At 45.0% G+C, this 21,690-nt stretch overlaps 1 protein-coding gene across 1 annotated transcript; it reads right to left on the bottom strand.

The window, feature by feature from the left end:
- Window positions 1-2,409: 2,409 nt before the first annotated feature.
- Window positions 2,410-20,815, bottom strand: clocka (clock circadian regulator a). The gene is made up of 22 exons (XM_076153529.1): window positions 20,520-20,815; window positions 10,269-10,516; window positions 10,103-10,197; window positions 9,796-9,855; window positions 9,451-9,599; window positions 9,249-9,340; window positions 9,067-9,156; window positions 8,716-8,836; window positions 8,509-8,622; window positions 8,304-8,422; window positions 8,006-8,088; window positions 7,760-7,866; window positions 7,474-7,621; window positions 7,253-7,328; window positions 7,012-7,156; window positions 6,810-6,910; window positions 6,495-6,698; window positions 5,519-5,677; window positions 5,186-5,395; window positions 4,891-5,078; window positions 3,704-3,974; window positions 2,410-3,623 (listed from the first exon to the last, which is right to left on the bottom strand). The coding sequence occupies exons 3-22, from the start codon at window positions 10,120-10,122 to the stop codon at window positions 3,366-3,368; spliced, it is 2,715 nt and encodes a 904-aa protein (XP_076009644.1). The 5' UTR covers window positions 10,123-10,197; window positions 10,269-10,516; window positions 20,520-20,815; the 3' UTR covers window positions 2,410-3,365.
- Between the last annotated feature and the right edge of the window lie 875 nt (window positions 20,816-21,690).

Below are 21,690 nucleotides of genomic sequence, written 5' to 3'. Positions count from 1 at the left end.
AAATCTATTCAGCTCCTGATCTGCTTCTACCTGTGGCTTTAACGATCAGCTGACTGTGTGACATCACAGGTCACATCCTCTGTCTGACCTCTATGGCAACAGAAGCCTTCACACGCTGAACCCCCACAACCAAAACACTGATAGAACCTGTAAAATAGGTGTTAGGAGTTCCCCTTTACCTTAAACAGCAGTTTTGAAAGAATGACTGAACAGACTTGGTGCTCCAACATGTTTTACTGTTGATGGTGTTTACACCGTGTGGCTGCAGAGTGAACTACACAAACACAGGGCCGGACTGTGCAACAAACCAGAAGATAGCAAAGGAAAGGACAACTTCAGTCATACAAAGTCAAATGCAACAGAAAAAGTCCAGTGAAACTGTGAATATTATATTAAAACATGTTTATCCATCTGCAATTATTGATTGAAACTATGAAGCTCATCTTATCCTGCGATCGGACCATGATGTTTAGTACCATTCTACTGGGGGGAGCTTTGTGACCCAAAATGAGGGAAATGGGAAATCTAGAAATGTTTTCAGACTATTAGACCGAGGTATGTTTACTATCAGTGTGTGACTGAAATAAAATGAGTGTGTTTATGCTCTCAAACCATCAAAGTGCCTCAGCAGTGATGTTGCAATGTGAGGAGGTCAGTCAGGTGAGACGGTACAAGAAGTTCAGAAGGTACAGACCGTATGGCGTCACGCTCACCTCAACACAGTATGGACTTGTAAACAGCTGATGATGTGAGCTGGTCTCGTTCTGAGATCAAACGACAGAGGAACACACACAGGTGAGTGTGTTCTAGTACACTATGTGCAGTACAGACCTGTTGATGCCTTAGCCTGACTGTAACAGTCCAAAGATCACATGGGTAGTTGTGTCGCCGACGGGCTGAGCCTGACTGCTGATGCGACTAATTGTGTGAAATATGTGGAGTAATTACAGTTGGGGTGGGGGGGGGGGCGGGGGGGAGTCTGACCCAGGGACAAAAACTGAGACAAACTTTCACCTTGGGGGTCCTGCACTAATGTGGCCTTTAATTGAACTCCTTTATGGAAAAGTGCAGCGGGATGACAAGAGCGGACAAGATGTCCCAGCTCCAACTGAGCCGACCTAGAAAAACCTGACATGAAAGCCAGACAGCGAGCCGGGCAGTGAACGGAGTGACAGGACGCATCTGCATGTTGTTTTAAACATGAAAGCACATCGAGCGTCCGTATGAGGAGCTGAAGCTTCTGTTCAACCGTGTAGAACTCACAGACCTCCTGCAGGGGTCCATGTTGTTTAGCTATGAACTGGCAAAGGCGCCTTAACTCAGGGATTGTCGTCTTGGAGACCATGAAAACCTCCATCATCGCATCAGAAGAATCAGGCTGAATTGGCTCGATTAGGAGAAATGTGTAAACAGTCTGGAACAGAGGGGCAGAAGAGCTTGAGGTACGTAGCTTTGACTCATTGAGCCAAATGTCAAAGAGGGACTGTGGAGGTGAGACTTCAGTTCCTCCACATGAAGAAGAAGCCTGAGCTGTCAGCTGGATCAACATAATGGCATCAAATCACAGGGAGGTTGTTAGGCTGCAGAGGTTGATGGTTGATCTCTGTGTCATCTTGACCTTCTTCATTGATGGACAGGATATTGGTCCCATTTTCCAGAAACAGGGTTCGGATTGATGGAGAGCCGAGGCTGGGCTGCTTCTGTTCGGATGGTTTAGCGCCTGAACGGCCCTTTAGCCTTCTTATCAACTTCTTGTAGTTGATTTGCAGATTGTTGCAGACATGGACCGGATCAGTGAACAGTGTTTAGATCAGTCACATGATGGTAACGCTCACTGATGGAGGAGAATCAGGACCTCTAGTCCCGGTGAAAGACAAGCTGAGTAGTTGAGGTATCTTGTTTGTCTTGAAGAAACAAAGAAACAAGAGACAGAAGCAAAAGTCCTGAATGGCACTGTGATGAAGAGCCACACAGTGAAGCTCTGTCTTTATTCACTCACTCTACTCTGGACTGAAAGAATGGGATGACAGAACCTACATGAGTTCTCCAGAGTGAGGGGTTTCACTCTTTAGGTGATGTGTGAGGATCTGTGTCGACCTTCTGCTGAGGAAGAACCTGGGGTTCCTCAGACAGACATGGAGGAGGAGGAGGAGGAGATGTGGGTGAAGGTCATCTTGGCTGGTCTGCCTACCCTGTAGACCCAGATACATACAGTGATGATGATGATGATGATGATGATGATGATGATGATGATGATGATGATGTCACCAGCAGAAAACAAACATCCGCCCTGATGTGGCAGAATGATGATGTCATGTGATTGTAGCTCAACTAAACCAGGACAGAAAGGAATCCCAAAGTATGGAGAATAAAAAAAGGATAATATGAATAATAAAGATATGAAGAGACTAAGGCTGAACACCTTTATGTTGGCAGGTCTTTGTTTACATTGAGCTTAACCTTGGCAGCCACAGAGTGCTTAGTGTGCAGCTTGAAGCTTTAATCCTAAAAGCCAAAAATACTTTAGAACTCTCCTCTATCAGTTTGACATTTTATGAAAATATGAGTAACACAACAAGCAGCATAGTCTGCAATGCAGACACACAAACACACACATCCCCGAAGAGAAGAGAAAGATCTGAGAAGATCAGCCAGTGAGCATCTGAAGGTCTTTTGTCTTTGACTAGAAAAACCATAAAGCTGCAGATAAACAGACTCACATTTTGTGTCATGCATCATATAAAATAGTTCTTTCTTTGTCCGTATATTTACATTATATATTACACATCGATGCTCTGTACAGTCAAATTTCTACAACATTCTTAAAAATATTATCTGACCCTTGATTATTTTTGACATGAAAACCAAAGAGCAGAGAAACAAACAAACAAATAAACAAAGAAACGTGCCACCGCTGATCTGCAGCTCCACTTAGAAGCTCCAGGGCTGAACAGCTCTGCATTAAATAATCCTGTGAGGGCCACAGAAGCACACACACCAAAACACACACAGACAGAACTGCCTCGGGGGGGGGGGGGGGCCTTTACAGGGATTGTGGCTTCCTGTTTGGGTGGAGGAAAAGGCCTCCGACTCAGAGAGCTGATGCGTCCAGGCTTGGCTCCTCCGGACTCAGGAGTGAAGTGCAAACAGCAAAAGATCCTTCCGTGAGGAGGAGAAGGAGGAGGGGGAGAAGATTCAAACTACCCACTCCATCACTCCTCATCTTCAGAGGGTCGTCTCAGCCCCGCACTTTGAACAGGACTGTGACCTCTGCCTGGAGCTCTCCATCAGAGCATCACGGACACACACACACACGCGCCCGTGCCTCGTCCTGGCTCGCTCCGAGTCTGATCGGCTCTGACCCGTTACTGAGGCTGTGAAGAGTTCCGGTCAGACAGGCTGTCGGCTCTGTGAGGGGCCAGCTGCTGCTGCTGCTGAAGCTGCTGCTGCTGTTTCTGTTGTTGTAGTTGCTTCTGTTGCTGCTGCTGTAGCTGTTGTTGTTGTTGTTGTTGTTGTTGCTGTTGCTGCTGTGTGGTGGCAGTGAAGGCACCCTGCTGCTGCAACGGGAACGCCGCCTGCAGGATCAGCTGGGTGGACTGGTTGGCATGGAGGAGCCGAGGAGCCTGGATCCAAACAGCAGAGTTAACATTTATATATGAATGCAAAGTGAAGTGTTCCGTGTTGCAGCCTGAGTTGTGGTTACCTGCAGGAACTGTGTTTGCTGCTGTGTGAGTTGAGTCTGGCCGGTCTGCATGGCGGTGGCTTGCGGCTGCTGCTGTCCCTGCTGCTGCTCCTGCTGCTGCTGCTGCTGCTGCTGAGGCTGCTGGGAGATGCTGATGGTTTGAGTCTGACCCTGCTGAGGAGCAAACGCCGTCACCACCTGGCCCATAAACATTGTTGTAGGAACCATCATCGCCCCGCACGCCATCTGCCCCGTCACCAGCTTGGTCAGCAGCTGAGGACCAGTGGGAAACCTGTGAGGGAGGAAAGGTCAAAGGTCAGGAAGATTCAGATGAAAAGATTGAAACTACAGGCTGGAGATCTGAACGACTTTACTCTCTACAGATATGTAGATGGTTCTCTGTGAGTTCCTTGTTAAACTTGCAGGCTTTGGGAAGCTTATGGAAATCTGAGGAGTATCTTATTATTCTATTATTCAAGGCACTGCCTTGAAGTAATTCACGGATACTAAATAGTAGTAAGATCTTTTAAAAGATATTTGACTGTGTCTTGAAACAGGATAAATGTTTTAAAAACGGGCTCCTACTTCCCCATTCTGGCTTTGATGACTCAATCCATTATTTCTAATGCAAAACTCAATGACATCATCATTTAAAACTGGCAGAGGGGAGAACCTTCTGCGTCTGTAAACAAAGTCAACTTTCCTGGCATGCGCAATACGGAATACGCATAACAATCATGACAAAGACCTCCTAGAAGCCTACTACAATCTTTTTAACCTTCAATTTCCCATTATTACTCAACTAGACTAATGATGAACACTTGCCCTTCTGATGTTCATCCAATTTGGAGGACCTCATCTATGGAACGCATCAATTATGAATAAAAGTTTTTCTATCCACTTCAAGTACTTTTAGGAAGCAATTAAAAGGCAAAAATAATGTCCAACATTAGCTTCAACATATGTTAGACTACTTCAAATTCCAAAGTCATTTCAAAGAGGGAGGGGTAGGCAGTAGCTCAGTGGGTAGAGCTTCCGCTTGGGAACTGGAGGGTCGCCGGTTCGAGTCCCTGCCAAGGTGCCCCTGAGCAAGGCACCGAACCCTCAATTGCTCCCCCCTCTGCGTAGGGTGGTAATGTAATGTAAGTCGCTTTGGATAAAAGCGTCTGCCAAATGCTCGTAATGTAATGTAATGTAAAGACCCAAACCTGATCTGAGCTGAGCGGTCCTGGGCAAACGTTGCCACAGCCGGAGTGTTGTTGACGTTGTTCTGCGTCAGGCTGGTGGCGATTTGGACGACATTGGCCTGGCTCTGCTGAGGTATCATCATGGTGTTATAAAGAGACGCCGGCAGTGTGTTCTGTTGAGGCTGCAGTGTGAGGGACGACCGCTGAGGCTGAGAACGCACAAAACAGACAAAAATGACTCCAAACGCACCGAGTGAGTGATTCTTTTGGATCTGTTGAATGAATGACTGAATGCATGGCGGGGTGAGACTCTGACGTGTGACAGCGCTGTGTTCTGTTCCCTCAGGAGGCTTTGTTGCTGGGCTTGAGGCTGTACAGGGTGCTGTTGTTGGATGGTGTTCTGTAGCGTCCCTGCAGACACCACCTGGCCCTGCATGCTGAGTGTGGCCCCCTGCTGCACAGCCGTCCCCTGCGCCATCTGAACAGAGCTCAGATTCAGTCCCGCTGCTCCTTGCTGCAAAATCATCTGCAACACATCATCTCTGATTAGAAGTGCATCTGTTTCTAAGCCAGACGAGCAACACCAGCAAAAAACAATGAAACGGTAACACAATGTTCACATATGCCTCCTAAAATAACCAGGCCTCACCTGCAGGCCCTGGCCCTGCACTCTATTCAGCTCGTCCTGGATCTGCCGCAGCTCGTCCTGCTGCCGCTGAATGTTGGCCTCGATCATCCTGGTCCTCTGCTCCAGCTGGTCCTTCAGATGCTGCATGGCATCCAGCTGGCTGGAGAACTGCACCATTGGCTGTGAAAGAGCGGCATCACAGGAAGAAAATGGGGCACGAGATCAACACTTATTCAAATATGCTCAGCGCTGCCAGTGATGCGTGCATGAAGAGGAGAGCTCCTTTCAGACGGCTTACATGGACTCAGACAGGAACCTGTTGCTGTTACTACAAGGCCACAGCGATGTTTCAGTAGTTTGTGAACACATTTGTTTGTGCTCAGGTCCCTGTTTGAGTTAAAGCTACACAGTATTGAATCTAATCTAATCTTTTTGGACAGATATTGATTGATTGTCATGGGCCGTTGGTCCTTTCAGAGGAAAGCATTTGTGTTTCATGAAGCATTATCTGATTTTCCTCAAAGAGGCTTTTTGAAATTTACTACAAAATAGATTTAGTCGTGATGTAAACACTCAGAGAGTCAACACAGTTTACTTCTCAATATATTCAGGCGTCTTCTCATTAACCTTTGAGCTATTCTAGGATATTACCGCCTCGTCCCTGGACTCCCTCCAGATGACACAGAAATTGTTGCCATGATGGAAAAGGGCAAATCTTATCTGAGGCAACATGGGAGGGATTAGCAGGTGAACACACACTCGGGATCTGTCAGACGCACTGAAGATGTGTTAGCACTCTTTGCGCTATCAAAACTTTCTAAGCGCGCAACAACATCACCCCAGTATAGTTATATTCTGATATTAATTTATTTTATGTGGTGTGAATCAGTCTGATCAGTTTTCTATTGTCCAGGTTTTGGGAAGATGACAGGCAAGTGGACTCTGAATGAGCTCTCGACTTAACCCCTTAAATGAATGAATAAGATGAATATCCTACTTGGCTGCTGGTCTGGACTTGCTGTGGTTGCTGTTGCTGTTGTTGCTGTTGCTGTTGTTGTTGTTGCTGCTGTTGCTGTTGCTGTTGCTGTTGTTGTTGTTGTTGTTGTTGTTGCTGTTGTTGCTGTTGTTGTTGTTGCTGCTGCTGCTGAGAAACCATGGATACTGCCGTGTTCTGCCCCGTGTTTTGAGAGCTCATAGATTGCTAAAGGAAAAGAATAGGAACCAAAAAAGCAGGATGAGGAAACAGAGAATGACTTCAGAGGTCAGAGTTCAGAGTTCATCCAACCTTAAACACATCTTTCCCTCAGCTGACCTGACTGCTGATAGACGATCTCCGTTGTGACGTCATCTCGATGGCCGATACAGACTGGCGTCCCGGTGTGCTTCTGTCTCCCTGAAGCTTCATCTGTGACGCTGAGAAGCAAACACAAACATATTGCTGGGATAAATAAAGACCCTTTGATATATAATAGTTTCTCTATTGAGGTGTCAGGGGGCTGAGTCATGATGCTTACACGCCGGGTCAGACACGGCTGTGTGTGAGGATTTGCGTGAGCTGCGAGAGGAGACAGAGGGCGTGCGGCTTTGGTCGAAGCGCTCCAGAGCCTCCTTCAGACTGGAGGTGTTGAGCTGAGACTCAGATCCAGAATCCTGCGACTGCTGGAGGGAGGAAGAGCATGTAGTCAGTTTCAGTGGTACAAGGATGAAACATGCACCAGTTAATAATAGAACAGTTATGCTGGACAGAAGTCTCACTTTATCTGCTGTGATCTCAGGTCGTGATTCCTCAATTCCCAGCTCCCTGCGCTGTTCTGCTCTCACCTCAGCATAGCTACGGGCAGAAGATGACACATGAATGACACCCTGACACCCAAAGCATCTGCACCCACAGTCTCATTTGTATAAGGTCATCTCTCAGCTTCTACACGTTCTGTTGCAGTGTTCCTCTCTGTGAGTAGTAAAACCTGACAATCTACCTGACAACAGTGTGCGTGCAAACGATGAACTCTGGCCTGGAGTTCCACTGGTGGTAGGTGATGTAGTAGTGGGTCTGGAGCCAAATCCACTGCTGCCCTTTGGTGAGGAATCTGTAGTAGCAGGACTTCCCTTTGCCATACTGCATCACTGCAGAGACACAAGAAGAAGAAGCTGACATGTTTCCATCCAAATCTTGCAAAATCAAAGGCAGTGTTCCCCAAAAAATTAAACAATTAAACCTTCTTAAGCCCTCAAACATGCCGTGCTTCCTGGCTGTGTACTCACGGTGTTCATGGCATTTGGCCAGCGTCTCCAGATCGTCTACATGGTAGTAGTCGTACCCCGATGTCCCCAGTACTTCAAAGGGGAGGTAACCTATGATGGGCGGAGCTCTGGACAAACAAATGACAGGATTCACTCAAAACATCTCCAGTTACAACATGCTCAGATGAACTGTGACTTATGCAACACAACTTATCTGTACACAGAGGACAACCTATCTAAATGTGTGTGTGAGGGTTGTGGGTGTACCTGTGGTCCAAGAAGAGAAACTTCCATTCTAAACTATGTCTGGAGGTGAATTCCTCATTTGGCTCTTCTACAGTGCACATCTCCTGTGGGTGACAGAGGCACAGAGAGTCGTTTGCAAATCTGAGAAAGGAAATGAATTCAGCTCCTACAGCGCCTGAGAGAGTCTGGAGTCTGGAAACTTCAGCTTTGGTTTGGAAAACAGAGACAGAATGGATGCAGACTTTGTTCACACCATTTCCCAAATAGTTCAGCCGACTTCCATTCATCCGGCCATTTGTGACAGTGAGCTGATTCTTACTTTGATAAACTGCGGCTTGGCGAGCCTCACAGTCGCTATGAGACACACTCTGTCTTCAAAGGCGGAGTGGAGCGACCGCTGGATCACTCCGTCAAAGCCATTCCGGGTACAGTTAGGCACTGAGGAGAGGAGGGAGAAGGAGAGATTAATTCAGCCTCACAGCCAAAACTCAATCTGAGGCAGCGGGCCCTTAAGTGTCACTCACCATTATTCAGGGATTTGAAGTTTCCAATAAACTTCACATACTCGTACACAGGAGGCTGCTTGGGGTCGATCTTCCCTCGGAGCATGTGGCAGCAGAACTCCAGCTGATTCTTTGCTGGAAATAAAGAAAATACCTGTTGAATACTCCAGATGAAAGAAAACATTTAAACACATAACAGATTAAAAGTGAGAAAGCTGATGTACTTACTTTTCAGATATTCAGGCGTTAACGTTTCCCCGTCCAGTATGTGTGAGGACAGAGCTTTGTACACATCTGAATGTTCCCCCATGGGCAGGAAATTCAACAGGTTCTGGTCTACGAGATCAGACTGAAACACACAATATGACATGTTAACATCACTGAATCTGAATGAAGTGAGCAGTAATGCAGTTGTGCTCCATATCCAGTTGTGTTACAAACCTTCAATCAAACACATTTTCGCCAGAACAAAAACAAAGTCATGACAACTGAACGCACCTCTGATTAATAAGGACATCCTCAAAACTCAATGATGGCTTTATATTGTATTAATACAGAATGTAGTCCTGTTATACTCACAGGCAGGTGTTCCAGCAGGGACGTCACGCTCTCAGACACATAGATTATGTTCCCATCCGTCATAATTGCGAGGAAAAATCCATCCAGTGCCTGAGACCAACAGAAACACATCTCACTTCAGTTATAATATTTCATATTAAAGACACGCCGCTCCACATGTGACACTTCTGCCCCCAGCTCACCTCCAACATCAGCTGAGTGAACTCTTCATTACTAAGAAAAGGAGGTTTCCAGTCTTGTCTGATCTCCGTCGACTCGGACTGAGCAGCAATTTCTGATAAAGGAAAAACATCAAACATCAACACACTGATCAGTAACGACCCCCGCACACAGCTCTGATCCAGGTTCAGACCTGATCTAGGTATGGAACGTGTTTTTTCTTACCTTTGTGTTTGTGCAGAAAATCGATGCTCTTCTGCAGTATAGTGGACTTGTCCATCTTCCGGGTGTTGCCCGGCAACATGGTGCCCAGCTCTTTGATGAGGACATTGAACTGATCTCTGCGTTTCTTTTCAGACTTGTTACGGGACACACTAAAGGTTCAGACACAAGAGGAACAGCAACATGTTATCTTTGGCATATGCAGTATCTATGGTAAACATTTCTTGTATCATATGTGACTTTATCTCTATATTAAACCACCCCCATTTGCTTTTTAACATCCTTGGAAAGATTGTCATTATTTGCGATGAAATGCTTTCTTGTTCAGTCGACACACAGCGATCTCACCGTTTTGCTTTGTCTTTTTCATCTTCTTCCATTAACCCATCAAAGATACTGCTGTCATCCCTGCAGAGCGGACGGGACCACAAGTTAGACCGGAGCTCAGACAGACACTTACAAACAATACACTGTTGATGCAGATTGAAAGGTTGTAAGGATGAATTAGTTTTGCTGGTTGAAGCTTCTATTGGACTGCGATCTGAAGACATTACTTAAGGCTTTGGTACCTTGTGATGGGCATTTGTCTTTACTTAAACTTTATCATTTTGTCCTCAGTCTTTACATTTATCAAGGCCAGTCTGGTTTGACTCACCGGTCGATGCTGGAAGTCATGTTGTCTCCTGTTCAGGGGCACAGTGGTGGAGGAGTGGGGTCTTTTAATCGTGAGGTAGACATTTGTGAAGAAACCTTAAAGAGAAAGATCACACGAGATGTTGATGTTTGCAGGACGTTTGCCTACCCTCTGCCGCAATTCATACCTATAAATCAGTGTGTTCTGTAGAAGCACGTACGGAGAGTACAGCCTGTCCTGGGAGGAGGATGAAGGCAGCGGGGAGTGAAGGTCAGGGCTGGGCGGAGACACGGTGCTGACGGTGGGGATCTGTGAGTTTTGGAGATGAATCGGGGCAAGTGTCCTCAGTCAGCTGTGGAGAGCTGCCAGAGCGTCTGAGATGAGCTCAATCTTCTGTCTGCTTTGGATCGTCGCACATGGCAGCAACATCTGACTCTGTGAGAAGGAAGAAAGAAGAAGAGCATGTGAGTGTGTGTGTTTGTGTGTGTGTGTGTGTGTGTGTGTGTGTGTGTGTGTGTGTGCTCCAAGGTGAAGATGCTGGAGACACACAAATGTACTGTTGTACTCCTGCAAAGTAAGTTCATAATTCTAACATTTATCCCAGGAACCTGAAGGCAGCATGAGGTTCACAAATCAACAAGGATGTAAGTCATACTGAACACAGCACTGTGAGTATGCCACTGTTAAGGCAGATTAAAACACAACATCATGAAACTAACCTATGCATTCACACAGGGGAACAAAATCAAAACCTCTTTGTTTTGACCCATTTACTGTGTGAACCAATCACCTCCAGACCTGCGAGGCGTGTGAGAGCTAACAGCTTCCTGTATGTCAGATTCCCTTTCATGTTATTTCCCACACTAAACGCACGCACTGGCATTTTTTATCATCCTTCACACACACTTTCTGTTTGTAGGGATTGACGTTTATATCGTCACAACAAGTGAGTGAGCAACATGTAATAAAGCAGTGAGACGGCAGAGAAGGCACCTGCACTTCCCTCCTAATCCCTCCTGACACAGAACAGGGCGTGCTCTGTTTGAACACAGTGTGCGCACTGATGCAGCATCAAGGGAGCCAGGAAGTGGATCAACGTCTTATCTGCACACTCAAACGCTGCAAAGGCATCAGAATAGAGACTTCTTGATGAAGAGCAGACAAAGAGTGTGTATCTGCTGACAGACAGAGGTGGAAGGCATCCACATGTCTTCTTTCTGTCTTCTTGCAAACCGTCTGACTCCAGGCTGACTGCAGCTCCGGCAGAGACTGAATGAAGTAACATTAGATGCCAGAATATTCAACAAAGAAATGGGAGAAGGAGGGCACGTGTCCGGTGTGCGTCAGCAGCCGTGGTGGCAGCAGTAGCAGGGGTGCACACTGAGGGGTTGGGTAACTGGGAGCCGACGGCTTGTATAACTGTGATGTCATCTCTGCTTCACTGACCTGCTGGCCCATTGACCTACTTTTCCTCGCCTTCAATCCAACATAATAGCAGCTTCGCATGCAGAACCTTCCCGTTCTTACCCATAACTTAACGCTCCGCATCAACATAAACCCTCCAACCGCACAAATAAGTACCCAACCAAAGCTGTGAGCGGGTAATCCCACTGTTGGCAGATCACGTTTCCTCACTTAAAAGGTTTGTAACAGGATTCTGTTGGTGTCTGAGCCTGAGGAGACAATGCAGATGTGTCACCGTGCTGGATATCATCAACCTATCATCATTGGCGAACCCTGTAGCCTGGCAGATACTTTAGACTTCTGTTTTCCCTTGAAATGCATGAAGTTGCTGAATGCATGAACACACACACACACACACACACACACACACACACACACACACACACACACACACACACACACACACACACTAAGGTGAACACCTAATCCTGAAGTGTGTGCAGACTCGGATGTGGGACGTGAGATCTCTGAGAATGTGACTCACTCCTAATCGGAACGTGGGTCCGTGGCGCCGTACATCACGCACGCATGCTGCGCCGCACCCTGCGCCGAGATGCCAGCACAGCAACAGTGCCAACGGGTAACACCATAGCAACCAGCCTTACTGTGCAGAGTAAAAATAGCCTGGCTGAATTCCTCCACAGCTGATACTCCTTCTCTCACAGACGGAGAAGTATCAGACACACAGTGATTCCTTTTGTGGTGTGCAGGTAGTTTCTGTGTGCAGGGATACAGGAGACGTCTGAGCGTTACAGAGTGTGTTGTCCTTTCACGCTGTGAAAAATGGAAAAATGAGCCCATGACAAGCAGTCCCTCCCATACTGATTCCATTATAAAGCAGATGATCTCCCTGTTCTCTTCTCATTTTTCAGTGTGAGGACGGAGCAAACAGAGGAACAAAGACGTGTGAACCAAAGAGCGGTGGACTCTCATGGATGGAAAGTACAATCGTGGGCGATGCATTAAAAGGACCCAGATTCAAAACAGAGGCTTAGGTCATCCGTTTCCACCAGGGATATCTGAACACACACACACTCTGGGCTTTAATACGCAGCAGAAAGGATCATATTCAATATCAACACATCACTACAATGACAGCAAATCTAATATGCAGAGGTTGGAACACTTCTGGATAAAGAGGCAGACTAGAGAGCCCCAATAGACAGACGGGCAGCGGTCCGGTGTCAGGATTCGGTTAGACACTGCAGCCCAAACAAGCAAACGAACCACCTGTAGGTGATCAGGGCTCAGGGTCATGTGACCGACACGTGATGTACAGGTGTTGCATACATGCAGAGGCTCAGGCCTTTTTGGAACATCTAAGATTAAAGGATTTACAGGGTGAGCTCACAAATCAAGTGGCTAATTCATCAAACCTGAGTCCAGTACACACACACACACACACACACACACACACACACACAAAAGAGTACTTCTTTTTTTGCACAGCTACAATGAACACGGCAAAATAAAGAGAGGAAGAGAAGAGAGCGGTGTGTGTGTGTGTGTGTGTGTGTTGCTCTCAGTATAAACCCTTGCAGCAGTAGCAGTGGTTTATGTCAGTGTGTCCTGTTGTAATGATGTCAGTGTGCTCTGTTGTGTTTATGTCGATGTGTTCTGTTTGCTCTGGGAGGAAGAGGAGGACGCACACAGCAGATCTAAAAATCTCTGACACAAAGCAGGAAAAGAAAAGCACGTTCTCATCCTCCATGTTCTGATGAGTGATGCACTTGCTCTCAGTTCTTATAATTAAGTACAGGCCAGTACGTAATAGAACTTTGTTACTTGAACTCTTTTTTACTTTACCATTGAACAGATTAATTCCTAATTCTCTATTAAAGACAGTCTGTGCTGGACTGCAAAGCTAAAGGGTTTAAAGGCTTATGGTCAGTATAAAGTATTGTTCTGATTCTGAGGCTAAATCAGAAGGAGAGCATGACTATCTACAGTATATCATCTTTTTAAACTTTATAAACTCTGGCAGCATGAGGACTGAATCCTGCTCGCTCTACCTGGCATCATCACAGAGAGCAATGAACCATGAACTCACACAGCAAACAGAAAGGTCAAAGGGCTGAGGCAAATTCAACCACTATCTGGTGTTGGTTCAGATATAATGGAGGCAGATGAACGGCTCAACAAACAGGTCACACACACCATATAAGGAAAATACGGTTACCTGTAACTAGAAAATCATTTTTATTTGTACCTTAATTATAAAAAACCTTACCTGAACAATATTTCACCATTAGAGGGTAAAAACAATCAGAATCATCTCTCAGCTAAACTATTGATTAGCTCATCAACTCCTGTCTTACCTCATAGCTTTGCACTTGTACATCCTGCACATAAACAAAGCAACGTGGTGGGCTTCCTGCTGCAGTCTTCCCTCTTAGCACACATGTACCTCCATCATTTTGTCCTGCACAGATTGTTGCTATTGTCTGAGTGTGTGCAGCAGTTTACAGTGATGCGTCTGGGGTTGGTGGCTGTATACACTCAGTGGAATGGAATGGAAACCAAAACAATGAGCTGTAACCTGAAGAGTTAATCCTTTGATAGTTTGGCAAAAGTATCAAACCTCCATAGTTCACAGATTAATGTTGGATGTTAATATTCAATATCTTTCTTAAAGGAGCTTCATGTTGTTATGGTAATGGTGACTGACTGACTTTCCTATATTCTTCACCAAGAGAGATTTTGGAGACCCGTACCATTCTAACTGCAATGCCATCTGCCAAGGAGAGTATCACATGATTGGGCACGCAGTAGTGTCATGGCAACGGTTGTGTTTTGTTCATGGTGTCATGCCGGCCTGACACCTGAGCTGCAGGAAAGCTGTGAACTCTCAAAGAGTCCACATGTCACAATAAAGTCAGCCATTACCTTATTAACTGACTGAATACAGCTGCAGTCTGGGACCAGAACACACAGATGATAGCATGGATGTCAGTAGTAAGAGAGAGAGTAATGTTGTGCTATCAGCTGGAGATCTAGGGTAATGTTATGCAGTCTGTAATACCCAGGAAGCATCTGATTTGGTTCCGTGGAGGATTTGACAGATAAAAACAAAGAGATAAATGATTCAGCCACACATCCTGTATGTTTGAAAGACTCCCACGTGTGGAAAGAGCGACAGTCATTCATTCCCTCAGTGCAGCAGACGTCGCCTCTCTGTGATTCACATGTCTTAGATCTGACTGGAGAGGGTTCCATTGTCCTCCTGGTCTTTGTGGACACATGCTGGTCCACTCCACCCACTTTAATGCGCCAAAGCCATCTCAAGTAAACCTAACCTCTGGACCGCCAGCTGTGTGTCCACTCCATTCACACACATCCACGTGCCCAGCAGCACAGAGGGACTCACACAGAGCCCACAGACAGCAGCGCAGCAGTGGTGGTTTCCACTTCTGTCCCAGCAAAGCGGGAGCTCAGCCAAGGGCCTCACACTGGTGCCAAATGGGTCAGTGTTCAGAACAAGCTCAGAACAAAGACAAGCAATCAGACCGCCGCTCTGTGAGACCACGGGCTCCATGCAGAACATGACCAACATGTGACTAAACCAGTCTACCGCTCAAGCAAAGAAAGTAAAGCAACACTTTGTCACAATCTCTGTAATAACTGAGTCTTTCCACAAGCTGTACTAGGAGGACAGTTTAATATCTGGGTGTGTGCCAAACGTAGCTGTCCAGGTCCAGAGGCACTTTATTGGCTGCAGTTTATCCCAGATTAAGAAAGAGACAGAGAGAGAAACAGAACATCTCCACTCTACCAAAGAGATGGTTGTGTTACTTATGTTTATTTAGATTAAATTTAAATCTAGAACACCTGTAGCGTTCCCTCCAGGATTAACCTGTTGTTCTCCTACAGCATGTGGACAAACCCACACGTCTGGAACAGGCTTTCTGTATATGGGTGTCTGTTGGGTCAACCAGGACCAGAGGGCATCACACAAAAGTGTGAAAGTACAGCTTTACATCCAGACATTTAGCAACCATTCGTAGTCAGTCCAAGTAGTGTAGATGTGTGGCCACCGAGCCAGAGTGTGTGTGGATACACACAGATGCTCCTCTAATGAAGCAGCAGAGAGAAAGAAAATGTGTTGTTATGGTCTACAGCCCAGTTTACACCCGGGAGGAGGTCCATAAATAAAACAGCAATAAAAGAAATAATTGCCCGTGGGTTTAATCAGTTTATCAAAAGCTTGAAACTGTAAAATAAACAGCAGTCACTGGACTCCAAGTAACTCAACATGACATCCTGGTTGGCTCTGATACAGAGGAGTCTCAAACACAAGCTCCAGGCAGACAGTGCCGTAAACACACTGCAAAAGGGTCCTGGGCGACTGATCAACACCTACAACTGAGTACAACATGCAGGGGGAGGGAGAGGAACACTGTGGTGTAGAATGCCCCGCCCACAAGAGCGGCCGCCAACAACTCCACACAAATCTACACACACGAGAAAGATAAAGAGATAAATGATCACAAATAAAGCAAGGAGAACAAGACAGACAAACACATATCAAAGTAAAGCACATAAACTAATCAATCAGTCAGCAGACTGCCCCCCTGATCCTACTGCACTGAGTGAAAACCAGATGTACCAGGGTGCATCCCAACACCAGAGCTATTAAACTGTAACACTAACACAAACTAAACTAAACACAGGATAGGCTAAGCAGCAGTGGGAACGTCTAACATCCTCAGAGACAGACAGACGGCAGTTATTCACATCTAGCAGTTTGTTTACAATGAGCCCTCAATTGCTCCCCCCTCTGCGAAGGGTGGTAATGTAATGTAAGTCGCTTTGGATAAAAGCGTCTGCCAAAATGATTGTAATGTAATTAAAAATGAACAATCAGTAACTTAACAAATCCATATGTTTTAATTAACTATACAACCATAAAACACAAGGTTTACACTTCTTAACGACATTTTCTCAGGCGCTCAAGGCTCTGTAAAATATTCCGTCTGCTTTTACTTCCAACTTGGAGCGACACCAACTCCTGAGCACAGCCTTGGAGACTCCCATGTAAAGCTCCCATAGTGGGAAACACACTTAAACACAGGAGCAGGAGACAGTATACTTTTTTCCGCTGAGCTTTTTGTTGTTGTTTTATTTTTTTGTCAGGTTAAGGCGCTGCGGAAAATCTTTTATATAAAAACTCAATGAACTAATTAAATGTGTTTATTTTTGGTCATTTGGCTTCGGCGATGAGCAAAAACATTTAGACACTTAGTCTAAGTGGTAGAATGGAAGAGAAAATCACAATAATATTATATCTATTGAATCTGAGAGTAGGTAATAGGATGAAGAAATAAAATACTCAAATGTCCGCAAAATCAAATGATCAAAAGAAGGAATTGAACTGTTGATGATGAGGATGGAAGCAAAAGTTGAACAGTTCTGTTTTTTAAGTGATGGTAAACATTTGGTTATCAGCCTCAGCTTCAGTCAGCCTCATCCAGTGTGTGACCCACGATCAAGGAAGTTTCCTAAACCAGAAGTAGTCAAAGTTATGAACCAAGCACCAACTCTGAGTGTAGTAAAGATTTTTATTGTTGAAGATTTTATTATTTTCCTTTATTCTGACATTACTTTGCTTCACCTTCCTCACTTCCTTTATCTCACTTCCTTCCCTATCCTTTCCTCAGCACTGATTGGTTCTTCTCACTCCTTTGTTCACTCATTTACCTGATTGAGTTCACCTGCTCACCCTTTCAGTTACACCTTTCCTGATCATCACATGGGGGCGGTAATGCTGGTGAGCTGTTTCCTTTCTTTAGTTTTATGCAGATGATTACTGATTAGCTCAACAGAGAACATTATTTACCCTTTTCTGTTGATGCATATTTGTTTGATTTGACTTGTTCCAGTGTCTTGTATTTCCACAGTCAAAACCCATGTGTGTGTGTTTGCCTCCCTGTATGTCGATTTAAAGAATCTTGAATATAAATGCTTTGTGATGAAAATTTCTGGCTAATTGCGTTCTGACCGATGCTCATGACAGTAATATAATTTCCTAATTGAACCTCCTCCTTAACAAGTTTGACCTCACTAAAAAGCCACCAAGTCTACGAAAAATCCCTCGTACTGACATGGACAGTACATAAGGTGCACACTGGGTAGAGAAAGGGACTATTTTTAAAACATTTTATTCCTTAAAACCTAGATTAAACTTGGACATTTTGCCTGAATGTGCAGAGGAACTCATTCAAAGTGAGGCTGCAGGGACATCTGATAGATTTGTGTTTTGACTGTGGGCAGGCAGCAGCACAGGCTGAAATGTCCCTGACGCAACTCGGCTGTGATTTTACAGATAAACATCCTGAGCTGGGAAAACTGAATTCCCTATTGCCTTTTGGATCTACTCCTATAAGTGATGTGACCTTCTCAGCTGAGCACGTGAAAGCCATGCAGACAACTGAGTGGCTGCGGAAAACGGCTTCATTACAGCTGCGACACACACACAGGGCCCCAGGACTATCAGAGCTTATGAAAGGCAAACAGGCTCAAGTGTCTCATTAAAGTTCAGGTGACTAATGAAAAGGAGCTCCTGTGTTTATTTAATCTGTCAAATTTAAAAGGTTTAACAGTAAAACAAAGAATAATCATGATATGGCCAGATTTGGTTGTGAACCACTGCTCAAGTTTAAAAGTGACTGAAATTCAAAAGACCATAACAGAGTCAGGATCAGCAGAGACTCCAAGAGTCAAAACACAGTCCAGTCTTCAGCTTAATGCTAGCAGACCCAACAGACTGTGGCAAACCCACCGACCTTGGTTGAACATGGTCAACACATGACCTCTCCAATCTGTTCTACATATCAGACATACAAAAATGACACTTTGAAGTATGAAAGCGTGTCTAGACCTTTGTCGCCGGTTTGTTTTATACAGTGGCTGTACTCGGTGTGTGTGAAGCACTTTGGATACTTTAATGTGAAAGCTTTTCTATTACTAAAGGGAAGATTACTCTGCAGTATCAAAAGAGAAGTGAACCTTGAGACGGTGTGATTCCACCATTATGATTCAGAGCCACCAAACTGTGCCCAAGGTCTTTGTGATTACAGTGTCAATCATGAGTTCCAAGCTGCACCAGATTAAAATAAACGACCAATACTGCAGAATATAGACGGTTGAGAAATCCAAACTTCTGCAGTCTTAAATCAGTCCTACCAATCGGATGACTACACTTTTATGGCTTCATTAGTTCTCATTTAGTATTAAATTTGGCTGCTGCAATTCTCTAAAGCTGGAGGGTGTTCCCTTTGAATCAATGCCTGATATGACACCCATATAATAATTACATTAGTTAGGCGTGGCACTAAATATTGTAATCCTATACACCATTGTCTGCCCACTCCGTTCTGAGCTCAGATTGTTTTGTCAGAGCACTCACACCCCAAAGACATATCAATTGTCTACATGAGCTATTCCAGTTTTCTAATATAATTGGAAAACCTGACAAACACGTTGCAGTGTGTCACATAAATGTGCTGAGCAGCAGGGAAATGCAGGAGCAGCCGGACTAATCTGGAAAGCCTGAGACACCAGGGACCTGCAGAGAGAAAAGAAGTCTGTTTCTCTCCTCACCTGCAGCAGCCAGAGGAGGTGTTATTATTATATATAACATTTTGTTCCACTCTCCCCTAAAAGCTGGAACGGCTTCAGTATGTAAGCTCCACTCTGTTTTGAAATGCAGTAACACATCATAGGATTTGGGCTAAATTCTCCTTGCAAATTAGAAGAAAAATATATAATCAAACATATGTATATATTGCGTACAGTATACAAATGTTTATATGTAAAACATCACAAAAAAATAGAACATAAATCATATAAATAATGGGAGGAACCTGACTTTGAATTAGCTGGACTCATTTGCTAATTTATACAATGTAATAGAACCTCAGCTCTATTTTCACATTTTATTTAAAAGTGTTATATTGTGATCCAAAAACCAGATTATATCTCTTGCATTTAACTGTTGATATTCTTTGTTAAACTTCATTCTTAGGTTACATATAAACCCTAAACTGCATGAATGAACTCTGTTGTATTTGTCATGTAAACACACCAACGTGTTGTTACACAATAAGACAAGAAAGGAAACTGACAGACTCATAATACTGAAATCAACAGTTAGTTTAGTTCACAACACTCCAAGCTGCACTGTAACTTTACATCATCCTGCTCCTTCCTGCCACATGTGATGAGTAATTAGTGATGTCGGGCATTAAAGAAGCGAAGAGAAATTCTAAATATGCACTGCAGAGGACGACTTATTTTTTTTCTTAAAGTGCACTTTGAAATCTGGGCTACATCAATTTGGGGTCAGGAGTGATTGTACTTTCTTTAAATTATTCACAGCACTGAGAACGTGTCAGGGCTTTAGCTACATAGAAAAATATATAATATATAAAGTTGAACCATATTGAATTATGACTTGATCCATACATTTATGTGTTTCTGTCTCTGGCAGCTGCATTACACGTTAGGTACAAAGCAGCAGACTGACAGATCAAATCATCACCAACCTCCGTGTTAGACCGCACAACCTGAGCTCTCTGATAACACAATCACATTGATTTAGTCTCACTCATCTGACACAAGACCAAAACAAAAGCTTGTTGATCCATCATCGATCCGTGTTGCCAGGTACAGCACAAGAGAACATCAAGTTATCAACCCAGCAGCGCACAAACAAGGCAGAATACACGGCGGAAAACAGATATAACATCACACTTTGCATGTAAATATGTTAAAGTATATGTGTAGGTTGATTGTGTACAGCTGTCATGTATGCAAAGTGACGGAGAGCGATGATCCGCGCTCAGAGGCAAACTCACAGCCTGGATGCCGGCCGGCGAAACGGTCGGCGACCGTGTGAAGGCTAATGCCGCCCGGGCTCGCCTGCTAGCGCGCTTACAGCAACAAAACAACGACTTAATTCTCTTGACACACTTACTGCGATGAATGACACGCGTGGTCAAGGCGAGTATCCGTGGGAAAATGTCCTAAGCGCCATTTCCCGACGTTTTTCACGCAGCGAACGCAGCATCAACTCGCCCACAACCACACTCAGTATGTATGTCAGCGTTAGCCGCGGCTAGCTAGCGAACGCTCATCGTTAGATAAGAATGTGGGTCAGCGGGCCCTTGGCAAGTCTCAGTCAGACACACACACACACACACACACACACACACACACACACACACACACACACACACACACACACACACACACACACACACACACGGAGCCCCTGTTCACACTGTCAAGAGAACGAGCAGAAGCCGCGCACCCCCACACACTCACTCGTCGTCACCCCCACACGGAGCGCCACTTCCCCGGGAGAGACGCGACACTCACCCCCACACAGAGCGCCGCTCCTCGGGATGTCCCCGCTGCCGGTGGCGCCGCCGACGGTTCGCAGAATGAGTGGAGACGTGAGAGGAGCGGTGGGGCCTGTCGCTACTCTCCAGATAAACACACACACGCACACACACTGCACGGTGCACAGCGACCAACACACACAAACACACACAGGTACGCTCATTAGTGTGAGCTTCGACGCTTTTTCTTCGGTGTGTTCGTTTGGAGTCGACGCCACCCCAGAGACTTTTCTTTTAATTCAGTTCTAGTGTTATATGAGCTTCAGAGTGCACTTCTGATGTTGTTGTTCAATTCTGAGGATGTAATTGATTTTCTGTCGGCAATAATTGAGATAGAAAACTCCAGAAGAGCAGCTGGACAAAGAGAGAAGCTTTATTTATAAATAAAAAACAGGCAGGTCGATTATGAAGGAGTTTCTGTTTATAATGTTTTGTTTTGGTAAAATCCTTTTCTTGCTCTCCCAGTGTGCCTTTATAAGCACCAGTATACGGACCAGAGGTATGGATTGTTCGGTAGTTGCACTATAATAACATCAGTTTGTCCTATAAACTGTTGCACAACTGTCTGAAAACGTTTTGTTACATGTATTTCCTCAGAATTCAGAGGATATACGGTGTACTGGACATTCAGGAAGTCATGGAATAGAATGTGATGCTCAGAATGGATTGAAACTGAATGAAATGTGAGAATATGCAACAAAACCTGACATTCTCAGCGCGCTGGCGCCATCAGGTGTTTTCGGT

Source organism: Genypterus blacodes, unplaced genomic scaffold, assembly GCF_046128005.1.
Source record: "Genypterus blacodes isolate CSIRO-AG114 ecotype Tasmania unplaced genomic scaffold, CSIRO-AGI_Gbla_v1 ptg000058l_1, whole genome shotgun sequence".
Taxonomy (NCBI): domain Eukaryota; kingdom Metazoa; phylum Chordata; class Actinopteri; order Ophidiiformes; family Ophidiidae; genus Genypterus; species Genypterus blacodes.
Note: the sequence above shows the minus strand (reverse complement) of the source record. Positions and strands in the feature narration are given on the sequence as shown.